We start from the raw sequence: 16,640 nt of genomic DNA, 5'->3' as shown, positions 1-16,640 counted from the left end.
ATCTCTTTAAGTCTCCTCTACAAATGTAGTAATGAGATGTGATGTCATAGTAAGTTATAGTGATGCAATCACATGTTGTTTACTTATAATTAGCTCTGTTATAGAGTATGCATAACAGAAGACCATGATAAAGTATTTAGTGAACAATAACTGATATCAGGTATTTGCAGAATTAACTAACATAGACAGATTCACTTTTTGCCAAGCATATTTGATTTGTATTATTTTACCTCAAGGCTAAAGCTAATCATTTTGCAACTTACTTGAGCACAATGCCACAGTTTTTCACTTACTTGTATTATGTTTTGCATTGTACTTATTTTATTCTATTTTGATCTTGTTTGTTGTTTGTAGGTTTTGTATAGCCTGTGCCTTATGTAAAATGTAAGCATTTCATCGAAGCCTCACTATAAGCATTTTACATACTACTTACAAGCATTACAAGTACATACTGTATGTCTCAACATACTGTGCAAATGATAAAAAAATCTACTTGGCCCAATAATAATAATAATAATAATAATAATAATAAAATTAATATGTCAATTTTACACTGGACTGACCTAACGCAATAAACATCAACTCCAACAAAACAAAATAAGATCATTTAGGCCTCACCCCAGCTGTCATTCTCTGTAATAACACATTGAGTAACTTTGCACAAGGGTTTAATCTTGTGACTCTGGTGTGTCAATTTTCCCAGCATGGATCATGTTTCTCTGCAAATAAACATTCTCATAGCATGTTACTTATGCACAGAATGAAGGATTAAAACTGCTACATTTTGTTGTAGACACACAGTACGGATGACCGGCTGTCATTTGCCGTTTTACAGAGCTACTGGGGAAACAAATCAGTAAAAAAAACACCACTGTAAGACTTGCGATAAAAATCATCTCATCTCCTGTGTTGAAATTGGACTCAAGTCTGCACACTACTGACTTTCCTGTACACTTTGCAATAGTTATTGCGACCTGTGCTCACACCACACAGCCTCTCAGAGGGCAGTCTTTTTCATAGCAAGGAGAGAGCAAGGAGAGGTCACTTGTTTATTTTCAGCCGCCTGTTCAAACAGATGCAGGACTAACATAAAATGCCCTTTGTTTCAAGCACATAAACGCTCTAATGATGTATTAAATGGATATATATACCATTAACATCTTCATATCTTTACAGGAAGTATAATAATTGGCCTAAAAATGTTGTACAACTATTTTTAAACATTAATAATTCAATGTTCTCCTTTTTATTTGATGAAAGTAGATTCACTGCACATATTATATTAAAACACTCAGAAACCTGTCTACCAATAAAATACCAAAGGACTAACGCATTGGTAATAAAACCCAGTCATTAAATTGTTTAAGATTTTTATAACATTTCTCATACAGAAAGCCATGGGGCAGACCAAGCCCTACTCCATGTGTCTGGGCTACAGCTTGGCTAGTAGCTTGGCATAAGCACTACTAGAAAGTTCCGGATCTTTTGAGACAACAGTAATGGCAGTCACAGTCTACTCCACCATGGCTTTAATTCCAATGCAATTTCTACTCAATTTTTACCCATAAAAATTCAGCTGCTGACTTAATCAACATTCTGTACTTTTTACAAGTAGACTGACTAAGCAATGACCCTGCTTTTCAATTATGAAGCAGTGTTATGTGCATTTAAATACACCACTTTGTTTATTGCCACCATTCACAAGTGTAAAAAACACTCCTTGAAACAGTGCCCAAGCTGCTCAAGCAGGCCTCCCTTTCGCAGCTCTTTGGAGGCATGTTCGGTTTTGCCATTTGTGGACAACGATGACAAGACACAAAAGCATGTTGGCCATAAATAGCACCAAGCGGCAGAGGATTGCTCGCTACCGGCAGATCAAATTCTCCAAAGGGAGAAGCAGCCCCTGGCTTCAAGCCCAGTTCAACTCGAGGACTCATAGCATTTTCACAGATCCTCTTGAAGCACATGAATATGGACGGGTGGTTAATTAAATTAATATCATAAATTAAGATGACATCTGGTAACATCAAGAAAAACAGACAAACCGAACAACAAAAATAAGTTATGTTCTGTTCAGTTTACACTATGCAAAAGTATAACACTACAGGCTTATGCGATGTTGTATATGAGCAAACCACATGACAAAAGCCAAACTGTTGCAAAATAATTGTATTAGCTAAAGAAAATTATATATATATATATATATATATATATATATATATATATACACTTATCTAAAGGATTATTAGGAACACCTGTTCAATTTCTCATTAATGCAATTATCTAATCAACCAATCACATGGCAGTTGCTTCAATGCATTTAGGGGTGTGGTCCTGGTCAAAACAATCTCCTTTACTCCAAACTGAATGTCAGAATGGGAAAGAAAGGTGATTTAAGCAATTTTGAGCGTGGCATGGTTGTTGGTGCCAGACGGGCCGGTCTAAGTATTTCACAATCTGCTCAGTTACTGGGATTTTCACGCACAACCATTTCTAGGGTTTACAAAGAATGGTGTGAAAATGGAAAAACATCCAGTATAGGCCCTTTAGTGCCAATTGGGCATCGTTTAAATGCCACGGGCTTCCTGAGCATTGTTTCTGACCATGTCCATCCCTTTATGCCCACCATGTACCCATCCTCTGATGGCTACTTCCAGCAGGATAATGCACCATGTCACAAAGCACAAATCATTTCAAATTGGTTTCTTGAACATGACAACACTGTACTAAAATGGCCCCCACAGACACCAGATCTCAACCCAATAGAGCATCTGGGATTTGGTGGAACGGGGGCTTCGTGCCCTGGATCCCACAAATCTCCATCAACTGCAAGATGCTATCCTATCAATATGGGCCAACATTTCCAAAGAATGCTTTCAGCACCTTGTTGAATCAATGTCACGTAGAATTAAGGCAGTTCTGAAGGTGAAAGGGGGTCAAACACCGTATTAGTATGGTGTTCCTAATAATCCTTTAGGTGAGTGTATATATGGAATAATTTTCAGCATCTCAAAATTTTTGTTTCCAGGTTGCTTTAATGGCAGCATTCAGCTTGTCTGTATTGTTGGGTTGGGTGTTTTTCATCTTCCTCTTCCAATACACAATAGATCCTCTATGGGGTTCAGGTCAGGTGAGTTGGCCAATCAAGCACAGTAATATCCAGTAATATTAGCAAACCATTTAGTGGTAGTTTTGGCACTGTGGCAAAGTCTGGAAAAACAGCATCTCCACAAAGCTTGTCAGCATGAAGTGCTCTAAAATCTCCTGATACAATGATGCATTAACTTTGGACTTGATAAAACACAAACCCCCAGCAGATGACGTGGCACCTCAAATCATCACTGACTGTGGAAACTTCACACGGGCCTTTAAGGAGCTTGGATTCTGTGCTTCTCCACTCTTCCTCCAGACTTTAGGACTTGATTTCCAAATGAAAGCAAAGGAACGGCACTTCTGATGTTGTCTCTGGCTCAGGGGTGGCTTTATTTTATAAATGTCCATTTTAATGTCTTTTGATGCACTGACTCTAGCCTCCATTACAATTCTCTCTCTGTAAAGTTTTTGGATTAGCTTTGCTTTACAATCCTCTTAAACCTGTGGTCATCCCTATTGCCAGTGCACCTTTGTTAACACATTTTTCTCTTTTCCAGTGAACTTTCTATGAATATGCTTGAAAACAACAGTCTGTAAACAGTCAGCCCAATTGGGAATGATCTTCAGTGGCTTATCCTCCTTGTGGAGCAGCCTTCCCATGTACTGAACTAGACCTAGAGATACCAGGTATTCACACTGTATAAATAGTAATTCACTGAATGTCTAAATAAAATATTCTAATATTTTAAGACATTAGATTTTTATAAGCTGTAAGCCATAATCATCTAAATGAAAACAAAAAAGACTCAATTTACATGCAATCAATCTAGAACAAGTTTCACTTTAAATTATATTACAAAAAAACCTACAATATTTATTTTTAGATGCACTGTATATAGTTATAAGTAAATATAAAAAACCATAAAAAAATAAACAATTAAATAAATATGCATGCCCAAATGTCTAAACGTCACTAAAATAATAAAACAGAAAGACCAAAGACAAGCTGTGCTGTATGCCACAAGGTTTTATTGCAAAGTGGCAACATCACAGATCTCAAAAAAAACAAAAACAATTTAATTTAAGGCTGCAACCGCAGATATTGCCATCTTTACAGATATTATGCATTCTCTTTTAGTGTTTAAAAAAATAACAACCAAGCAGGACCTCCTCCTTATTCGGTGTACTGTATTTTTGAACGTAAATAAGGCTGTCCATTTGCACTGCAGGAATGAAAATGGTGGTGACTTCATTATGGTGACAAACACAGCAATTCCATAGACCCCCATGCCCAGTTTTGTCTCAACTTGTAGTGTATAAACAAGTGCTTTCATAGCTGCATAGTACTTAACATATTAGCCATGTCAAATTAGGCTGATTAGGTAGAACAGTTTAAATAAATACGTCAAAACGTAGAGTGCAAAGTGCTCGCAATTGGTTAATGCAACCCTGTGAAGCATTAACAGAAATGCATTCTCATGTCGGTTACAGTAGTACAGAATAGCTCAGTGATATCTCTGTAGTAGAAAAAGATAAACACTGGACAATGTATGTTTGTGCAGGGAGGACTTAACGTATAATACTGATACATGGCATTGTTGTTAGGCAAAACATGCTACAAGATAAACTTTTTGGGGGACATAAAAAACAGGGTTTGAAAACAAAAGTTTGCAATAAATTGCTAAATTTGAATATGTTAGTGAGATCTCTTTCATATGGAAAAAACAAAACTAAAAAAAAAATAGAGAAAACTTAAAACTATTCCTTCAGGATCAAATACAGCTGCTAACATAAAAAGCAAGTGGAATCCAGATGGCCGGTGTTTATTAATTTTTACAATGGTCGTCCTTCCAATGATACAACCACATTGCCTCCCAATTTTTCTGCCAGGGTTGAGCGGTCCTGAATATCGTCCAAGCCATTGACTTGCCATTCATGTTTGATACCTGAAACCAGTGCCACAAATACAGTGAATATTAGAAATTGGTCATCATCATGAAACGTGTGAACCACTTAAAAATAACCAGAATATCATATATATGCCTACTAGTAATCTGTAATACAAAGACTTCTGAGAAACATAGATAAGAACTCACCTGTAAACTTCTTTTTAATGGCGTCTTTGGAACTAGCATATATCATCTTGCTTTTTAATGGTGCACCTTCAGGGGCCCTGGATACACACAAATTAAGGACAGTGATTTACTGTTTTTTTCAAGATACATGAACAAGACATTCAAGACATTATGGATGAAATATCTTGTAAAAGTATGCATTGTGTGACAATACAGGGGGTCACATACCAAAATATAAATACCAAGTCTTCTTTTTTGGACTCTTTTGTTTCATAAGTGGCATCATACAAGCCATATCTGCAGTCGTTTAGAGGTAGGAGCTTTACAAAACAGGCATATGGATCATCAACAGTCTCTCCGATATCGCCAACGAGGATCTGCTTGCCCTCCTCGACGATAATCTTCTTTTTGTCATCACTGAGGCAGAATAGCACAGCCTTTTTGCGTTTTTTGACCTCGTCCGAGGTTGAGGATTTTCTCACTTTCATGTCATTGAAGACCTTAATGACTTCATCATTAACGGTGACTCCTGAAGCCTGCGGGTGAAAAAGTGTAGAGACAGTGAATCGATATGTGTACAAGACAAAAGGTCTTTAAGATGTAAAGAAATTGCAGAAAACTAAAGCAGGTGCTTCCAGAGGTTTTAAATAATTATATTCTTCACAATGTAAGGTAGAAAGGGTTAACAATGTAATTGCTACAGGTAACAACCTGACATAGTTACCAAAATGTTTAAGGACAAAATAACGAGCTAATTTCTTCTGACTGGTGCTCATTTGAGTCCCTGTAGTTGTGTCCCTTTTCTTTACACAGATCAAGTTAGCATTGATTGCTAGCTGTAGTTCTACTGGACTCTGCCTGGGACACTGTGGCCGGACATTCAGAGGTATGAATCAAGCGGGACGTGTGTTTTTTTTAAAGCAGGCATTATCTATATTTATCAAGCGAATGCAAGGATAATGTGGAATTACTATTTATACTTAGATCAATCTGGTATCTTCGTTTGGAAGTGAAGAGGCGCGCTTGTGACCTGCTCACTAGTGAGCTAGCTGAAGTCTCGGGTCTGCCAGTTAGCCATGAATTAGCTTACAGTATACCCCGACCGGCACAGCGGCATGGTACAGCTAAACCCTGCTGGACTCATCATGGCCACAAATAGCGCGTCCTGTAGAAAAGTTTAATTTACACGCGACAGAAAATCCGTTTGTCTGATTGTCAGTTAGACTAACGGTTTTACCGTTTCCGAGCAGTTTGCTGAATAAACGCTGTCTAACGTTACATTAAAAGTGATTACCGTTATAAAGTAGGGGCTAAAATTAATTTAAAATGGCTGCCGAAGGCTCAAGGCCCTGGCCATAAATGTCCCAAACTGGAACTGATTTAATTAGTGACTGGTGAGGGACATGAGCGCAGACCGCACACATATAAAACCCGGCAGCCGCAATGGCTGAAAACGCTGATTATAACGGCACCGCGTGTCGCGTTCGAGTCCGACGGAGTGAGCAAGCGACAAAAGTTAAATGAGTTCTTAAAATAATATTTTGTAAATGACTAACTTTCAGCGATTGGTCAGATTTTCGGAGAGAAATAATAAGATGAAACAACTCACCATGTTGTCTGATGGTATCTGATTTGCGCTGAATGTGAGAAATTTCTTGGTAACTTCTATGGGGGAATGTGAGCGCGCGACCGTGTGAGCCCGAGACCACGAGGAGGGAGGGGGAGAAAGGGGGGGGCGCGCGCGCGTGCTAACCACTGCACAGTCGCAGTGACGGACCGATTCTGCAGTGGCAGTGAGCACGACCGCGTGACCATCACTGCACACCACAGATCTGCGGCACAAATGGCTGCGTTCACACCGCAAAGATGCACGTCACAATCACTGCATCGTACAGTTATAAAGTGCTAATTGGCACGTGATAACCACTGCACAGGTACAATTTCTGTACAATTGTAAGGCCCTAACAGGCACGTGACTACCTCTGTATTGTACAGTTCTGTATTATAGACAGGCATGGGACCACAACACTACATGTGTGAGGTGGGCATGTGACAACCGTTGCACAATAAAGTTCTGCAGTGAAAATAAGCCTGTTACTGCATTATAAATAAATATGGGACAACCACAGGCACAGTACAGGTGTGAAGTGCAAATAGGCATGTAAACACATAAGCACGGTACGTTTGTAAAGGGCAAACAGTACAATTCTGGGGAGTAGAAAGGTACTGGACCACCGCTGCACTGTATGCAATTAGGCTCATGACCACCACTACACACTACAGGTCTATGGTGTACACATGTTGTACTATACCGCTACATTCTGCGAGGAAAACAGACACACGACCACTACTGCAAACTAAAGTTCTGTGTTACAAGTTAGTGTAATGACTACAGCACACTTGTGTCCGGCAGTGCACACAAGTGTAAAACCGCCACTACATGGTGTGGTGTAAGGGTCTTTGCAGACGAATGAGTGACCAATACATAATGCAATAAAATTTTCTTCAGAGCATTCATACTAGAAACTAGGTTCTGCAAACAAATGAGTGCCCATTAATATATACACAAGAAAGTCTGTTTGTGACTTTGTGTTGTTTGTGTGTTTGTACAGGCAGTTCCGTCACAGGCATGTCGCCTCACCGAATGTAACAGTAGGGCTACATCATGTCACAAAGGGACGTAACAGTAGGAGGCATCATCATTAATTTGTATAACATACTATGAGCGTGTCACAGGCGTTCTTCACTGAATTTAACAGTGGTAAAAATGGGTACGTCAGGTCAAGCTCATAGCTAATGAAACCATGGATCAGATTGTAAAATGTCTACAGCAATGGTGTATATGATGAGTGAATGAAACCCCGGTTCAGACTGAGACACGTCAAAAGTGACAGCGCATACGACAAGTAAAGGCTGGCAAAACAAAAGAGCAGCTGCTACAGCTAATGAAACCCCAAAATTTAGTATCTTAAAAATCAGAAAACTAGAATAGTAAGTCCAAAATAAAATTTTTTTTTTAAACAACTGAAAAGTATGAGCATGTACAGCACTCAATACTCGGTCAGTGCTTCCTTTGCATGAATTACTGCAGAGATGTTATGGAAGCCCAGGATGCCTTGATTGCAGCCTTTATCTCTTCTGCATTGTTGGGTCTGGTGTCTCGTTTCTTCCTCTTTACAATACCCCAGACATTCTTTATGTAGGGTTTAGATTTGGAAAGTTTGCTGGCCAATGAAGCATAGGGATACTATGGTCCATAAACCAGGTATTTAGTACTTTTGGCAGTGTGAGCAGGTACCAAGTCCTGCTGGAAAGTGAAATCAGCATCGCCATAAAGTTGGTTAGCTGAGAGAAGCATGAAGTGCTCTTAAACTTCCTCATAGACGGCTGTGCTGACCATGGACCTGATAAAACACAGCGGACCAACTCCAGCGGATGTTTTGAGTTGTGGGCTGATTAGAGTGTGACACCATGATTCTCCAATATTGAACTTTTTTACTATATTTACATTTTCCGAGATACTGAATTTTGGGTTTTCATCAGGTGTATGCCATAGACATCAAAATTTAAAGAAATACATAAACACTTTATTTATATCAGTCTGTCTGTATTTATATAGAATATCTCATAAAAGTGAGTACACCCCTCACGTTTCGGCAACCACTTTATGTTCTCAAGGGACAATACTATAGAAATAAAAATTGGATATACTTTTAAGTAGTCAATAACCGCCAACAAAATATGAGTACCATGCAAGTGAACATGTCAAAACTGTGTCCAAAGTGTCAACATTTTGTGTGAGCACCATTGTAATCTAGCACAGCCTTAATTCTCCTGGGCATGGAATTCACCACAGCTGCACGTGTTGTAGCTGAGATCCTCTTCCATTCCTCCATAATGATATCATGGAGCTGCTGGATGTTACACACGGCGCTTCGCCATCTTCCAATTAATGATGCCCCACAGGTGCTTAATAAAGTTCAGGTCTGGAGACATACAGTACTTGGCCACTGACAAACACATGAACAAGATGAATAGGACATGTACGGTATGCACTGATTGTCCGTAACATTAAAGTCATTTGCTTAATTTTGTGTTTGTCCTTATGCCACCAAAACAGCTCTGACCCATCGAGGCATGGACGCCACAAGACCTCTGAAGGTTTGCTGTGCTATCTGGACCTAAGAAGTTAGCAGCAGATCCTTTAAATCCTGAAGATTGTGAAATGAGTCTTGTTTGTCTAGAACATCCTGCAGATGTTCAAATTCAAATTCAAATTTTATTTGTCACATACACAGTCATACACAGTATGAAATGTAGTGAATTGCTTATACGACTGCCAGTGACCCTAAAAGAGAATTAAAGCTTATAATAAGAAATAAATATGAATAAAAGAAATAATATAGAAAAATTAAATAGAAAAAATTAAACTAGGAAAAATAGAACTAAAAATAAAAATAGAAATATACTGTACAAATTGAAATATACTGTACTGTACAAGAGCATTTAAGGAATTGAGAAATTTTGAAATTTTGTATGAAAGATGGTGTGCAAATATGCATAGAACAAAGTGACTTTGTGCAAAGGTTATTAAAGTGTCTTTGTGCACTGGTCCAGGATGTAAACGTAACCATGTAATGTAGATGTGAAGGTAGGTGTGCAAAGTTATTAAAGTGTCTTTGTGCAATGGTCCAGGATGTAAACGTAAACATGTAGTGTAGATATGAAGGTAGGTGTGTGTGGAATTGTCCATAGTGTCCATGGATGTTCGATTGGCTTAAGGTCTGGGAACTTTAGAGGCCAAGTTAATGCTATGTCGTGCCCCCTAAACCATTCCTGATCTATTGTATGTGATGGTCTATTATCCAGGTAAAGGAGGCCATCATCATTAGGGAATAATATTTATATATTAGGTGTGCTTGGTCTGCAACAATGATTAGGTAGGTTTAATATTCCAGAGTAACATTCAAATAAATGCCAGGACCTAAGGTTTCCCAGCACTGCCTGTGGACAGGTCAGCATGTGTAACCTTTCACTTAACTAATGAATCAGTGAGACTTGGGTGCCGATGACCCTGTAGCCAGTACACACCACTTGAATTTTCTTGGATTGCTGCACACCAGGAATTTCCAAAAAGACCTGGTATTTGGGAGACACTCTGACCCAGTCATCTAGAGCTCAGTTTGGAACTTCTTAAAGATGTGCAGATTATTATGCTTGTTACTTCATCTGGTTTTCAACAGCAACTTGCAGCATTATATTTCCCCAACTCTTGATATGGGCTATTCTGCTGATAAAAAAATTTCATGTGCCAGTAATTTAAATGTTATGGCTAATTTTTGTAGGTGCCTAAGAATTACAGAATGCTTTTTCATGTGTTTACTTAAAATTAATAAAATGCATTGCACAGCTGCAGTGGTGGCTACGGTAACATGGCATAGTGCTAATGAAAACACAACCATTGCTGCAATGACCCTAATAATGCTCTGGATCAAATAGATTCCTTAGGTATTAAATGTCTGCTGTCATACTGACATCTGTAACCTGACACCTAAGACTACACTATAATATAAGCCAGTTACTACTGTACACAGTGATTAAATCTATGTTACACACACACAAGACATAAACCAATCTAATACAAAAAAAAAAAAAAACCCTAGATGATTTGCAGCATAAAATGAGTTATATGAATAATATTACCATGGTAAACTGCACTCACTACATTATATCTAATAAGCTTTGATTTTGCTTATGCCCAAATTATTATTATTATTCTTACATTGCTGTAAAAAAAAAAGAGAAAAAAAAAGCAATATTTGTTTTTATGGAGTCTTTGACCCTGGCATTAAAAATCTTCAATGCATTAAAAAAAAGCACCTTTCATGTAAAAAACTTGAATAGTCAATTCCATGATTTCTAGCCCACATTTGATGCATTTGACTTAGAATCCAAAACTGAAAGATGGAACACTATATAAAATGTCAAATTTCCAACATTGTACATAATTTCAGCAAATAAATATGTATACACTTACAAAAAGCAATTTATTTATGGTTTAAATCATATACAGAAACACTAGCAAAATAATAATCTGAAATAGAAAAACAGCCATTTACCCAGGTTTCTATTGCTTGAAGACCAGTGCTAGTACTTAAAAAAAAAAAGGTACATAGAAATAAACTATAAAACAAAACACGATTCATAAATAAAGCGAATTCCAAAGTATACCCCAAACTAAAATAAATATTATGGAAAGCATTACAGAAAAAAGCAAGCAGGTCTTGGTCCCTATGTAGTGTTCAACCAAGCTACAGGGAACTTGCTGAAACAAACAGGTTTATTTATTTTACTAGTAAAAACTACAACAGAACAGAAAAGCTATTTGTTTCTTTAAGTTGCAACAATTAGTTTATCAATTCAAATGAATTATGAAACCTTTATACACAGTAGTCTAGAAATGAAAGATATAAAGTATAAATGCACCATTTAGATTTTTGCCCCTTAACCAATGAAAGCAAGGACATTAAAAAACAGTGCAAATAAATTTTCTTTCCACAGTGCAGGTATGTCCTGCAACACATTAAGCAACGCCAAAATCCCTTCTTGCATCATCCCACAAGTTCTCTGAAATCTAACATCGAGTCTCTTGCTTGTCTAAAGAATGTTGTGTGCATGATTTTCCAGTTACAGAAGTCAGGTTTACATTCTTGAACGTTTCTGTGGAGGGCTTGTTCGCTCAGCCAGTCCGAGTCTCTGTAGCTCTGAGTGAAAGAAAGCTTGAAGTCGGATGCCAGCCTTGGCCTCGCTGGTATTATGAGGGTTATACTCAAGGCAGTTGGAAAACATCAGCTCCACATCATCTACATACTCCACTGTATAAAACATGTAAATGCAGAAGTGAGAAATGACTGCGAGGTCTGCACCTGTGATGGCAGATCTGTAAAGTACATATAGTTCATAATATAACTATTATATACATATAACATATTAAGCAACTTACATGGAGTTTGGTAGTCACAGTTGTTCACTTTTTCTCTGATGATACTCAAAGCAATAGGTTTTTTGATGATATCATAGTAGTCAGGTACCTGCAGATAACAGTATGTTAGACTGAAAATCTCAAACCAAAAAGAAACTCAAACAACTATCAGTAGTATGACAATTAAAATGTTACTCCCCAGTTTAAGATACCTTTATTCCTGATGGAAAATAATGAAACTATCACAAAGTAGAGAACATGGTATGGTATAAAAATGGTATAAAGTACAGAGCAGTGGATCTTCTGTTCTTTATACTATGAAAAGGCATTAGATGACAAGGTTGCTTAGCCATGATAAGGGAAAGGGCATGGGTCCCCAAGTTAGAAAGTGGGAATCCCTACTGGCCGCAGAAGTCTTACTTAACATGAATGAACCATCATTTAATCATAGGAAGAATAAGGAAAAAAAGCTTTTGTCTATATTCGTGTGGTGTACCTGAGTTCTAGACACCAGTTTCATGAAGGGCCAGCTATCCTCATGTCTTACTAGATCCACAGTCAGCTGTTCATACACGGACAGCTCATGAACGCCAAGATTTCTCCCAGAGCAGCGGCGACTAGAGGAGGAACCGCTTGGGGGCGAGGACATCTTATTTTTAGGGGAGTCCTCTGCTGTAGAAACATGGAAAAAAAAGAAGCGTAAAATGTGGATTTAATATAACTTGCTTTTTTTTTTTAAATACGTCTACTGTATATGTGGGCAAGCAAAATAAAAAGCATGTTTTCCATAAAAACAGTAAAAGTTTCCTTAGCAGTTAAATAACATTTTCATACAAGTAATAAAAGATTCATTTTGGGGTTATTTAGTCACAGTTAATATAGCTAACCTGTGCTGGGTCTTTTCCTGGACTCTGTGCGAGTGGCAGCAGAATTTATCTGAGGGCTGCTTTTATTTGAGGTGCCGTTAGTGTTGAGCACCTCCAGGCTGAGACGGGCACTGGAGCGGCTTCCAGTCCGAGGAGGGGGCCTGCCATTGGACACTGGAGTGGCTTTCTTCCCTGTGCTTTTTGAGCCTCCTTTAACTGTGAGGTTGTTCTGTTTGGGTGTGCTCTGTTGGCTCGGGGGCGCAGAATAATTTGATTCAGCTTGCTTGGATCTGTTGCTCGAACGACCTCCTTTAGAAGTCTGTATAGGAAGCTTCACAGCAGCCTTCTTGGAGCTAAAATGTTAAACAAGCAAACAAATATTTTTAATGGATTTGTTTTCGGCCAAAAAAAAAAAAAAAAAATCCTTTAAGTTGACTCACCTCACGAACCTTTCTTTCTCTTCTTCCTCTGACTCCTCATCTTCCAAGTCTTCCTCTTCTTCATCTTCAGATTCTTCTTCCTCTTCCTCAGACTCCTCTTCTTCCAGTTCCTCCTCAGAGTCGATGGAGGAACGCTGACGAGAGTTTATGCGGTGTGAACGTTGTTTGGGGCGGCACTCTGGGCAGAACCAGTCTTCACTGGGAACAGCCTAGAAAACACAACATTAAATGCATTTAGCTACTTTAATTTTTTATATATACATACACACAGTGGCAAGAAAGTATGTAAACCTTTTGGAATTTCAGATGAAGATCAGATCATATTTTATGACAAATTAATGCAGAAAACCATGAAATTCACAGATGTGGGTGTGCGCGAGGAAACATTTTGAGGCAAAAAGTATACCTTCAGCTTGGGGCGGACACAGTAGATATGATGGCCTCGGTCACAGCCATCACACAGCAGCATGTTCTCACTGTCTCCCTTCTTTCTGCATACTTTACAGCGAGCATTTAGGATGGACTTGGCCCACAGCACACTGCGCTCTAATGTAGACAGATGGAGAAAAAGCTGCGAGAGGCTGGAGCAGGTCAGAAGAGATTCCCTCCAACGCTCCAGCACTGTCTTCACTTGTCGCCCACACTCACTTCCGTCTGCAATTAAGAAGTACATCACAAGTCATACATCATAATGAGGACAAGTATGAATCTCCAAAGAGTGTAAGGAGTGACAATCATAAGCTTCATTTATTTTTGCTAAAACAAATTGCAACATACCATCCTTCTCACTAGACTGGTCATCGTCTTTCTTTTTATCTTTTTTCTTTGTTTTTTGGTCTTTTTTACTTTCCTCATCTCCTGATTAAAGAACAAGATAGAACAGAATTGATATAATGATTTATTTCTCCAGTAAACCACAATGGAACAATGAATTAAATACTCCATAAAAAAAAGAGCATTATCTAGCTGGCTGAAGAAGGAGGTGGCATCTTACCCAGCGGAACTTTAAGAAATTTTCTTTCAATACCCTGCTCTATCTGAGCAAGGGCCCTTGCAAGACAGTGCACGTTGTTGTTTACGGGCTGAGGTGTGCTAGCCCTGGTGGATGCTGCACTCTGGCTGTCACTCTTTAACTCCTGCAGTCTAAGCAACAAGATGACAGGACGTTGAGATGTTTGTTATTTTATTCACAGTGGTGAAAAATGCCTCTGAAACCAGACTGAGCGCGTTTACCCCCAAACATGAACAAGAATCCACCCCCAGTGGTGTGTTTCAGTCACAGTTACCTGTCTTTGACTTTGATATGGTTTTCTTCCATCTCCATGGCCTCCTCCTCCCTATTCAATACCCAGTTCTCTTTGCCCTCGGAAACAAGTAGTTCATAGTTCCCACTTTCCAATGCTGCTCTCCATGCACCTCTTTCCATCACCTGATAATCACAGCAAACAGAAGAACTGAATACAACATTTACTGTTTCTGCTGTATCTGAACACAGGAACTACTCAGACCGCAGCATTCATACTATCTGAGTAGTTCCTGTGTTCATGGTAAAAACCAGCCCAGACAGATTTAAAAAGAGTAGGAAATTAAATCCCAACAGAGACATTGCAGGGCAGCATACCTTTACCGAACCAAGAGTTCCCTGATAGATTCGATCCTCAATGTCCAGCAGCAGATCCCTAAGACGATTCTCCATATGGCGCTCAGCAGGTACACTGCTCTCCAGGGGAGTGGAACCATTCTTAACCTTCCCAGTACTTCCTTTAGTCTCTGTTGGTACTCTATCTGCAAAATTACACCACAGATCCCATGAGAGCAACAATTTACATGCTAGTTTTAACTTCTTACAATTCCTGGAAGAGAAGCAAAACAAGCCACTTTTAAATATTTGCAGTTGATTGGTACCATGTTGGCAGTTCTTCTGGATTATGGCTGGCCAGGAGCTGGTCCAGAAAAATATTTAGCCTACCTTCCCATACAAGGCCACACATCACAAAAAGTAATTGCTAATAAATGTTTTTGTTTAATGTTAAATTTGCAACTTTTTTTGCTGCACAATACTGGTGTACAATAATTGTGTAAAGCTTCTAACTTTCATTTGACAGGCCAAAATGCATTAATTATAATGGCCCATTATATTGTATATATTGTATTTATATACACACTCCATGGCCCAAAAAAAGGGTTACGTTAGTGCCTGTATCGAGAAAAGAATATTACTAAAGAACTTTGAAATTACTTGAATTAAGGATGGAACTGAACCATTTAAACAGCTGTTTAACCATAAGAAAAGCACTTGTTAATTAGGCCTATGGAAAAAAAAAAAAGGTTCAGTTTGCTAGGGAGCATTAAGACAATACACATGAAGTGATGCACCAGTTGTACACCAGAGGGGTGTGATCTGGGGTTGCTTCAATTGGCCAGCAATGTTGTTGCTCATAAAAATTAAGTCAGCCAATTACTGGTATACTGGTATTTAACCACCCCAATGTATAAATAACTAAATAAACAAACACAATACCTGAGTGATGGTAGCGCTCTGCAGCACTACTGCTAAGCAGCTGACTGATGCGCTCCTTCTCTTGCACTAAAGACTCTTTCAGTGAACTTTCACGGTGTCCTCGTGGATTTAGTGCCTCAATCAGCTGTTCCAGCTCTGCAGATGTGCTATAAAAGGCCCACTGATTGGGCCGGTTCACTGGGACTAAAGTGCTCTGCAATGACCTGTGCTCTTCTGCCAAGTCCTCAGTTTTCACAGGACTCTGGTCAGAAAGATCTCCTGTTTCACGTTCAGGGGCAGGACGAGGCTTCAACATGTCCTCAGTCAGGCCAAAAAAGTCATCCTCCACAAAAAGTGCTCCAGCTGAGGGGAAGAGCCAGTAACGGCGGTAAAGGCGGTCACGACCCAGTGGCAGAATATATGTGCATGCTGCAGCTTTGTGGATGCGCTCCAATAGCTCCTTCTCCTTCTGCTGCTGCTGTTGAAGCTCTTCTGGGCTGAGGCCATTCTTCAACTCTTCCTCACTTGCCTGCTTGCCTTTTGCAGTGCTGCCATCAACTGGGGAATAAAATACATAAATGTAAACTTAACCACATAAACCTTGAATTCTAGGTTCACTATGTTTGTGCATTCTGGACAACAAAGTTAAATGCTTGTGTTCCAAATTCCATTAATATTTTTGTT

At 38.9% G+C, this 16,640-nt stretch overlaps 3 protein-coding genes across 6 annotated transcripts in view; all 3 read right to left on the bottom strand.

The window, feature by feature from the left end:
- The window catches only part of snx6 (sorting nexin 6), a 26,238-nt gene extending 14,455 nt beyond the window's left edge, over nt 1-11,783 (bottom strand). The window contains exon 1 of the mRNA XM_053510341.1: nt 11,769-11,783. Coding sequence (XP_053366316.1) covers nt 11,769-11,783 — 15 coding nt within the window. The remainder of the gene's footprint in view (nt 1-11,768) is intronic.
- Nucleotides 4,106-6,900, bottom strand: cfl2 (cofilin 2 (muscle)). The gene is made up of 4 exons (XM_053510343.1): nt 6,778-6,900; nt 5,397-5,704; nt 5,190-5,266; nt 4,106-5,039 (listed from the first exon to the last, which is right to left on the bottom strand). Exons 1-4 carry the CDS (start codon nt 6,778-6,780, stop codon nt 4,927-4,929), a joined length of 501 nt encoding a protein of 166 aa, XP_053366318.1. The 5' UTR covers nt 6,781-6,900; the 3' UTR covers nt 4,106-4,926.
- The window catches only part of baz1a (bromodomain adjacent to zinc finger domain, 1A), a 23,002-nt gene continuing 17,558 nt past the window's right edge, over nt 11,197-16,640 (bottom strand). For 3 of the 4 annotated variants that reach the window (XM_053510337.1, XM_053510339.1, XM_053510338.1), the window contains 11 exons: nt 15,978-16,514; nt 15,078-15,241; nt 14,743-14,885; nt 14,451-14,599; nt 14,234-14,314; nt 13,863-14,110; nt 13,457-13,665; nt 13,038-13,369; nt 12,647-12,822; nt 12,172-12,259; nt 11,197-12,043 (listed from right to left, as the gene is read on the bottom strand). In XM_053510337.1, coding sequence (XP_053366312.1) covers nt 11,871-12,043; nt 12,172-12,259; nt 12,647-12,822; nt 13,038-13,369; nt 13,457-13,665; nt 13,863-14,110; nt 14,234-14,314; nt 14,451-14,599; nt 14,743-14,885; nt 15,078-15,241; nt 15,978-16,514 — 2,300 coding nt within the window. In that variant the 3' untranslated portion in view covers nt 11,197-11,870. The remainder of the gene's footprint in view (nt 12,044-12,171; nt 12,260-12,646; nt 12,823-13,037; nt 13,370-13,456; nt 13,666-13,862; nt 14,111-14,233; nt 14,315-14,450; nt 14,600-14,742; nt 14,886-15,077; nt 15,242-15,977; nt 16,515-16,640) is intronic. The other variant, XM_053510340.1, reaches the window with a different exon arrangement.

This window comes from Clarias gariepinus, chromosome 13, assembly GCF_024256425.1.
Source record: "Clarias gariepinus isolate MV-2021 ecotype Netherlands chromosome 13, CGAR_prim_01v2, whole genome shotgun sequence".
Lineage (NCBI taxonomy): Eukaryota > Metazoa > Chordata > Actinopteri > Siluriformes > Clariidae > Clarias > Clarias gariepinus.
Note: the sequence above shows the minus strand (reverse complement) of the source record. Positions and strands in the feature narration are given on the sequence as shown.